The sequence below is a fragment of the Ornithodoros turicata genome, chromosome 1, assembly GCF_037126465.1.
Source record: "Ornithodoros turicata isolate Travis chromosome 1, ASM3712646v1, whole genome shotgun sequence".
Taxonomy (NCBI): Eukaryota; Metazoa; Arthropoda; class Arachnida; order Ixodida; family Argasidae; genus Ornithodoros; species Ornithodoros turicata.
The window spans coordinates 177,910,566-177,919,179 of record NC_088201.1 but is presented as its reverse complement, the minus strand read 5'-3'; the positions used below and the strand labels follow the sequence as shown (position 1 = coordinate 177,919,179).

General features: G+C 46.3%; 1 protein-coding gene across 3 annotated transcripts; it reads right to left on the bottom strand.

Moving 5' to 3' along the window:
• Positions 1-2,322: 2,322 nt before the first annotated feature.
• LOC135373367 (zinc finger protein 239-like) lies at positions 2,323-7,849 on the bottom strand. 3 transcript variants are annotated; one of them, XM_064606586.1, is made up of 2 exons: positions 7,712-7,849; positions 2,323-4,285 (listed from the first exon to the last, which is right to left on the bottom strand). In XM_064606586.1, exon 2 carries the CDS (start codon positions 4,263-4,265, stop codon positions 3,144-3,146), a length of 1,122 nt encoding a protein of 373 aa, XP_064462656.1. In that variant the 5' UTR covers positions 4,266-4,285; positions 7,712-7,849; the 3' UTR covers positions 2,323-3,143. The 3 variants fall into 3 exon arrangements, with proteins under 3 accessions (XP_064462656.1, XP_064462655.1, XP_064462659.1); XM_064606585.1 differs by lacking the exon at positions 7,712-7,849 and adding an exon at positions 7,458-7,678; XM_064606589.1 differs by lacking the exon at positions 7,712-7,849 and adding an exon at positions 7,490-7,677.
• Positions 7,850-8,614: the final 765 nt, after the last annotated feature.

Genomic DNA, 8,614 nt, shown 5'->3' with positions numbered 1-8,614 from the left:
TAAGCAGAAGACGAAAGTACAATTGCTGTAGCTCGAGCTACAGAACGAACGATTGCAGAACGATCGTTAACTCGACGAAACGCACGCACAACTGAAGGCAGCATGGTCACCAGATTTTTTTTTTTTTTAAGGGGTGGGGTGGAGGGGTATAGAGGGGAGGTGCATCTCCCAAATGTATCACAAAAAAAAAAAGGGGGGGGGGTAGGTTGAGCAAACGTTGAACCCCCCTGGCTGCGCCGCTGCACCCATGACTATAACAATCAATATTAGTAAAGGGCCAGCAAGAAAAAAAGCCGGGAATAAAGTGTGGATATAGTACAGGATAAACCTTGAGACAAAATCGTTGAAGGTGTTAGCGCCGCGAAGCAACTGTGGCCATCTTTGAAGGTGCGATTTTTAGATTGGGGAAAGTTGCATGCTTCTCTTTACCTGCAGCAGTGATTGCAGTTTGTTCCCAGTTTTTGTCTCCATCAGGTTGGCCTGGGAAAATGCCCTCCCGGCACCACTGGAATATTGAAGGCAAAAGAGCTTTTGTGTTGGGGGGCTCGCCTCTATTTGGATGAGGCCACCGGTAGCTTTTCAATGCAACACCATATGTGGGCTCACTCCCTGGTCTCTGCACTGAAAATGCAGCCGGGACAATAGATGGTGCCACAGGAACCAAGAGCGATGACTCTTTCACTTTCCCAGCGTACAGCTCGCTGGCTAAGGGAGCACTAGTAAAGCACAGCCCCGGGGGTGTTATCACACAGTTGTGGCATTGGAATGCTATGTTACATATAGTTTATTACATCCTGCAAGCGAGGCTGCCAAGTCGGTACACTATGCCTCGTCAGGGTGTGGGCCTGGCGAAGAGCAGTCGGACTACCAAATTGCTGAAGCAAGGAACATACCTCTTTGAATTGTTTGGTGTTGGTCTGTCATACTGATCCTGTAGACATCAGTCGATCCATGTTGTTGAAACTCCATGAGCGAAGTTCCGTATTTGGACACAGGGCTTGCTATCGTACCGCCCGCTCCTGAGTTTATGAGGCACATAATAACAACGTGGTGGTTCATGACTGAGGGCTATATTATTATACTGCCCACACATCAGCTGCCAAGTTTTGCTGGAACCTTCCATGTGCAGCTTAAAGGGACGGTCGCAACCCTTACACTCGATTTAAATAATTAGTGTCATTTAATTCCTGGCGGACCACTAACCACGGTGCTGAAAGTTCCTAGCGAAATACTGGTGTAACTTCACTGTTATTCGACGGAATACATGACAAGAGCAGACGACGGATGTTGAGGGTATTCTAGAATTCCCCGCCTGTTAAAAACGACAAAACGTGATCATGTAACCGGCCAATGATGGCACACTCTTGAGAAAAGGAATGTCCCAGCTGTTAGAGTTAGAGGGCGTCTGGACTTTCCTCCCTCCTTTTTCCTCCTCTGCGCCCCACACTCTTCCGCTGACGGACTGATAACACTGGAGCTTCTGCGGCCGCGCTCATATTAAAATTCGTTAATATCTAAGCACTTTGGTAGACTGTTGGCCGGTGTCGAACAGAATGGGATCTGCTTCCTAGATGGGTTTCCGGACATGGCTCTCCCTTTAGATGGACCATTTCAGAAAATCCCACTGCTCCTTGTATACACATTACATCCTGGGAGATTATTGGAATGAACTGTCTTTCGTGCTTCGTTTTCGCTGACCTTGACACTTCGCGAACAATGAGCCGACAGAGAAGGTACTGAAACAGTCTGGAGATCTGCTCCTTTGTTACGAATTTTTATTCTGTATTTCCTTAAGTCGTCTATTTGCAAAAATTAAGAGGCTCACGATCATTGTGGTATATTAAATCAAAGTTTCAATGAATCCTTCTTTGTCATTATTATATTTAAGAAGTTACTGCCCACAAGGGTGGGGTACCCCAGTCATCATCATTAAAATAAGCTTGTCGTTGTTCTGTGATGTTCTGTGTCGAGATGATCGCTGAAGATGAGTGAATCGGTTGTTTTGAGAAAACACAGTATGGCTTGTTTTGCTGCGGGTTCAATGCGAAGAGAGTTTCGAGAAGGCGTAGATGGCAACGGGTACAAATGCGAGTGGGTTAGTTACAAAAAATGATGCGGTGTACCTTTTTGTACCTCACTATTTGCATACTGCATTACACAGCAGAGCTCCGTGAAGCAAAGCCAGAAAATATTGTCTGTTTTTTTTCCCCTTTTGATCTGTGGTTTGAGTTGGCATGTTTCTATTTCACATTTTTGCTTAGTTTTCTCACACTCTTTTCAAACAAATTTTAACCGACACACATGTCACATAGAGCCAATATGTAGAGCCAAATCAGAACTGAACTTTATGTCTCAACCCAACTCCACAACATTTTCAGTCTGACACTCTGATATGCGGTGAAACCATCAATCACTGCCTCTCACACTGCCTGTCCAAAGCAGCGCACATTTCCATCCAAATCTGTAATCATTCAGGCACCAGACAGCTAACAAGTTTCACGTTAACAGACAGTAACAAACTCTGTCTATTCATGCGAGTTTGATGCAATCGACAGCAGTGAAAGCTGTGATGAGGTGGCATCTGTAAAGCCTTTCCCCTATGTGGTTCAGCATGAGCTCCTTCCAGTCTCCGGGTTGAGGACATGCAACAGAATGGGGTTGATGCTCGTCTGGATCAGCTTTTGACGCGACGGGCACTTTCTCCTGTTCAATGCTGCAGGACTGATACTACCATTAGTGTGGAACCCCGTATGCGTCTGCTTGTAATGCCGCAGGTGCACGCTGCGACTAAACTCTGCAGGATAGAGGTCACACCTGTTTGGCTTCTCGTCCGTGTGCTTGGTGCACGGAATGTCAGTGCAGCTGCGGCATAACTCCGCAGGACAGAGGCTCTTCTCCCCAGCGTGTATCAGCTTGTGACGCTGTAGATGCACCATCTGGCTGAACCATGAAAAAAAAAGTGATCGTCGCACTTGTACGGCTGCTCGACCACGTAGAGGTCAGCACGTGATGCCGCATGGTTCCTGCTGTGGCCAAACTCTGCTGAACAGAAACTGCCCTCATGTTGCTTCTCACCCGTATCTGCCTGCTTGTGGGGGACGCTGCTGGTATGTGTTGTGGCCAAAGTCTGCAGGGCACATATCTCACTTGTAGGGCGTCTCAACTGCATGCATCTGCAAGTGGCACCGCAGGTCTGTACTGCGGCTGTACTTTGCAGGACAGAGATGGCACTTGTGCGGCTTTTCACCAGTGTGCGTCAGCGCGTGACGCTTCATGTCTGTGCTGCGGCTGAACCTTGCGTGGCAGGTATCGCACTTGTACGGCCTCTCCCCCGTGTGTGTCCGCTTATGGCACTGCAGGTTTGAGCTGCTCCTGAACTCTGCAGGACAGAGGTGACACTTGTACGGCTTTTCTCCCGTGTGCGTCTGTTTGTGACGTGCCAGGTTCGCGCTGTGGCCGAACTCTGCGGGGCAGACGTCGCACTTGTACGGCTTTTCGCCCGTGTGTGTCCGCTTGTGACGCTGCAGGTGCATGCCCTGGCTGAAGCTCGCAGGGCAGAGGTCACACTTGTACGGCTTCTCACCCGTGTGCGTGTTCGTATGACGCTGAAGGTCCGTGCTGCGGATGAACTCTGCTGGACAGAGGTTGCACTTGTACGGCTTATCGCTCGTGTGTATCAGCCTGTGACGCAGCAGGTTTCTGCTACGGTTGAACTCTGCAGAACAGATGTCGCATTTGTACGGCGTCTCGCCCGTGTGGGTCTGCTTGTGGCTCCGCAGGCTCGGGCTGTGGCAGAACTGCGCAGGACACAGATCGCACTTGTATGGCTTCTCTCCCGTGTGCGTCTGCTTGTGGTGCCGCAGGTTCGCACTGCTTCTGAACTCTGCAGAACAGAGATTGCACTTGTATGGTATCAGGTCTGTGTCTGTCCGTTTGTGTTGACATGTGTCGCAGGTGAATGTGTTCGCTTTGTTAGCTAGGTGTTCCACGTCAATGCACGTAGCCGAACACACATCACACTTGTATATCCTGTCCTTCTCCTGGTCAGAGATTGATGATTCGCTTGGCTCTTGAGACTGGCTCTGGTGTGGAGCACAGTCTCCAGGCTTGGAATCCATGGGTCGTACATCTACGGTGACTGGGACAGTGTTGTCGACGGGAGGCTGAGCTGTTGTTGTGCTGATGTTGATCTCGGCATCTGAAGAGCTGCAACCTGAAGATGCTGAATCGCCAATGTCTTTGGGCTCATCTTTAATATGATGCATACCAGCACCCGCTGCTGCTTCTGAAATTGTAGAAAATCGAACAGTGAGAACACAGATGAGTTCGTGGTACATTAAGAAAAGTGCCAATTTACTCACATAATTCATACACATTTTCACATGAAAATACAGTCCATTCATTACTCAAGCTTAAAACTCAACATAATCTAAAATTTTCGAAATTATACAGGTACTTGCTGCTACTTCTGCAATTGTAAAAACAGAACAATGAGAGCAGAGACAGGTTCCTAGCACGTGCACTAAAAGTGCCACGATTGCTCGCATAATTAACGCACGTTTTTACATTAAAACGCAGTGCACCAACTACAGAAGTTTAAAATTCAGCATCGTCTGATATTTTGTTCAGACACATTTGGTTATAAAATTGTAAAAAAAAATTGAATAGGGGCAGAGACGGCATACAGTATTGGCTCACAAAATTAGTACACGTTTTCACATAAAAATGCAACGTATTAATCATGGGATGACAACACGTGTAAAACGTCATAATATGCCTAGAAGAACTCACGAAAAAGTCTGGGAGGGACCTTGTCTAGCTTACGCCCGCCACTCAAATAGAATGTTGAAGTCTACGTACCTCAATGTAATTATGCAAGATGCATCATAACCCGTTATTAGTATGCAGCGCTCTTCTCCACAAACTACCCTACAGACCAGTTTTTTTGTGGCAATTAGTGTCGTCAGAAATCCTTCACAGCAGGGGGGGGGGGGGGAGCCCTAACTTAACACTACGGTGCATGGTTCCATATGGGGATGAGCGGCACATGCAAAGATGAGAGCCATTGATGCGCTTATTAGAAATCCAATAATGGTGGAGGTCGTAATGCAGATAGGGAAGACCATCATGCATTCTTTGATTACCTTGAGGCGAAAAAGAACTTAGCATTAGAGCAGCACAGATTGAAATACTTGTCAAATGTTTCATTGGAAGTGGAGAGAAAATTTTATACAATTAAGCAAGCGGTGATGTTTTTCTCGATTTTTTTTTTGCTCTCAGCAAAAGTACAATGATTTTGTCTGCAAGGCTGCTCATTACTGCTGCACTAAAAAGGCTCTGTCATGTCGAGCGTTCTGGTGATGGCTTAGGCAAAAGAAACGAAATCGTTCACGTCATGACTCAACACAAATCCAAGAGGATGACGCCACCGGCTCCAATTGCTGGAGAGGGATGCGAGTCGACACCATACATGCCAGTATTATACATGCTGGCCACGTAACGCCGGTACAAGAACACCTTCCTGTATGTCAAGAATATTGGCGACAACTCCATACGTCGACATGGAATTCCCGAGGAAGGCGAACTAAACGTGGAAAACACAACTCCAATAACACAACCGCAGATTGCTTGCACTGGCAGAGTCAGCGTAATGTTAGAGAGCAGTCTCACAAATCCTTACAATGAATGAGCGAATTGAACCACAGCAGAAGAACATGATAGATGGAGCTAGTTACAGTTGAAACACACAGCAACGCAAGCGACAGAAGCACACGAAACATCAACACTCCTGGCAGGCTACGAAACGGCGGAGCAAGGCGTGTCAGGATAATCCCAGGTGAAACGTACGATTCCTAAGCCAGCAAAATGCCTGCTGCCCGTCACATCCAGCTCACCTAATTTGGAAAACGTTAAATTAACGGTAAATTACTACCATACAACTCAAGAGTAAACATGAACGAAAGGAAGGCATGTCGCAACAAATGAACATTGAACTTGTAGAATAAATGAAGCGAGCTTGAGGACGCGTGCAATATCAGAGCAGTCTTGCCATTTCTTCTTTCCTCCGTGTGGCAGAGTACACCTCTTTCATCAATGATGTAATGTCCATAACGCTGTTATTTGCTTAGTTTGACGTTGAATGAATGACTGAATGAATCGTGTTCAAAGCACTCATCCAGTTCATTCGTTCAGTCCAGTTCGCTAGTTAATTCAGAGCCAATCAGTTCAGACCAGAACGGCCTGCTCGTTTACTGCTTTTTCATGCATGTACAGCTCCCATCAACGTTAATAACAACACTGGAAAAAAAAAATTATGTCTTATTCCCGAGCGCGATTACAGCAACTCCTGGGTTCATGAGGAAATCCTAATTCAACAAAATTATTGCGCAAGTTTAACTCGAGGATTTTGTTTACTTAACATTCTCATGGTGGCTGCTATCGCGCTCGGAAACGAGACCGAATCGATTCCAGTGTTATTATTAAGATTGACAGAAGCTGTACAGTGTGCTTGGGGAGAGAAAAACAATGGGGGCACTGCTCTCGTCCCCCCTTAATTTCAATCCAGGTTCAGGTTCCGCAAAAACGAGCTCAGGCGGAAAGAACAGACTATTGTTCATAACGGTTCATGAGGTGGAGCTGGAATTCCCTTTGCCGTAGTGTGGGATCCGGGATTCATTCTAGGCTAGGTGGCGCAAGCTACCGCCAGTTCTGAAGGGAAAAGACACAGTATCCATCCATCCATTCGTCCTGCTTTTCTTCCGCCATGGAAGAGGGGCGGGAAATCTGTGATCGAACCTCGACGGGCACTGGACTAGTCGTTGGTTAATGAGTTAATTCAGTTCAAGCAAGCGAGTCGTTCGGTCTGAACAGTTCATTCACGAATGACACATCAGTAAAAACTACGGTGTGTGCCATGTGGAAGTCTCTCCGCAGTCTGGATTGTCAGATTTTTTTTTTAGCATGTGGTATAGGTACTCGTAGTTAAACAATGGCGCGAAAAATGGTCTGTAGAGGAATTTGTGGAGCCGAGAACCGCATAGTGATAACAGATTATGATGCACCTTGCATTACGTTCCATTATTAGACTTCAAGGTTCAAATATAGTGGCGGGCCTACACTAGACGTGGTACTTCAAGAAAACATGAACAAGAAAATGTTGCTTGTACACACGACCCTGCTGGTTTTAAGGCCGCCTTCCTCAAATCCAGGGCTTCAGGTTCATCATGCTCTTCCCGTGGTCTTCTTCCCTTATCAACTTTATATTTCATTTTTCACTTTTGTAATACTTTTGTTATGCGTTTCTAATGTACTTTTCTTATGTGCTTCTCTACACTCCGTTATGTAATACCCCGTGGGGGTTTGTAACGTACTTAAATAAATAAATAAAACACTAATATCCATTTCGATGTTGTCGCTGCCACGAAAGATGTGATGCGGAAACAGATGGGTGTCGGTACCTCTAGAACACTTCGTCAAGCACCTCACGTACATGTCGTGACACGGGGACACTTTCTCAGCATGCGACCTCGAAGCAGCCACTGCGTAATCAGTAAGATAAAGTCAGGAAATAATGAGCTCTCATTATCCTGTACGGACTTCCAAGTTTGCCATCGCTGTACTGCACACAAATCCGCCCATGTCGCGTGTGGCGAGTTCAGAACTTCAGCACCCACCATCATCACACACACACGTCACACATTTGCATACATGCCTGTAGCTGTCGCACGTTGACGACAACGTCGGCTTCAGTGAGCGCTTCGAACAAAATATACTTCACAACTCACATAACCACAAAAAGCGGAAGGCGCGACGTCCACGTCCACCTCGTAGTCCAGCCCTGTCACCATGGGTGCGAAAGATGTGCAACGCTGTAACAGCAGCGCTGTGTTTCATTTATAAATTAAATCGTATTCTATACAACAGCAGAAAGCACACGTATTATATTGCCAAACAATAGCAGCAGCAATAATTTTATTTTGAGATCGTGAGTGGGGAGAATTCCCAAATAGACAAACTCATGTCATGATTTGGTAAATATGATAGCGATACACGGCATGAATACGAAACCGAAACCTTTTCTTTGCATCGAGATGTTGCTTCGCGGCGCTAACGCACACACACACACAAACAAACAAGCAAATAACCGGCGAGTCATAATCTTGTCATATTCTCCCATCTGGGCAATACGCAAACGACTCGTATATCAACAAATTATCTCAATCATCCCAAGTTCGTCGAAGCATTCCGCAACAAACAACACATTAATCACAGCTGCATAGCGTTCCCTAAGATAAGAGCTGATTTTAGTGCAAGATAAGCAGATTTCTTCTGTGTGAGCCTCCAGTTCGTCCACGTTTGGGCAACAACAGCGACCAAGCGTCAGGCATGCCCTCCGCATTACGCAGCTGCTTCGTTGGGAAGTGGGCTTTACGGCACACTGGTATTCATTAGAGCCTGAAAGACAACGTTTTCAACACTGGACTTCACGAATACGTAACACTTAAGTAGGAAACAGGGATACCATACTCAAATAAATGTGATCCATTCACTACATGGAGCTCTGTCTTCATTTAAAGCCTGTTAATTATCAATATAGTCTAACCACACCGTCGCG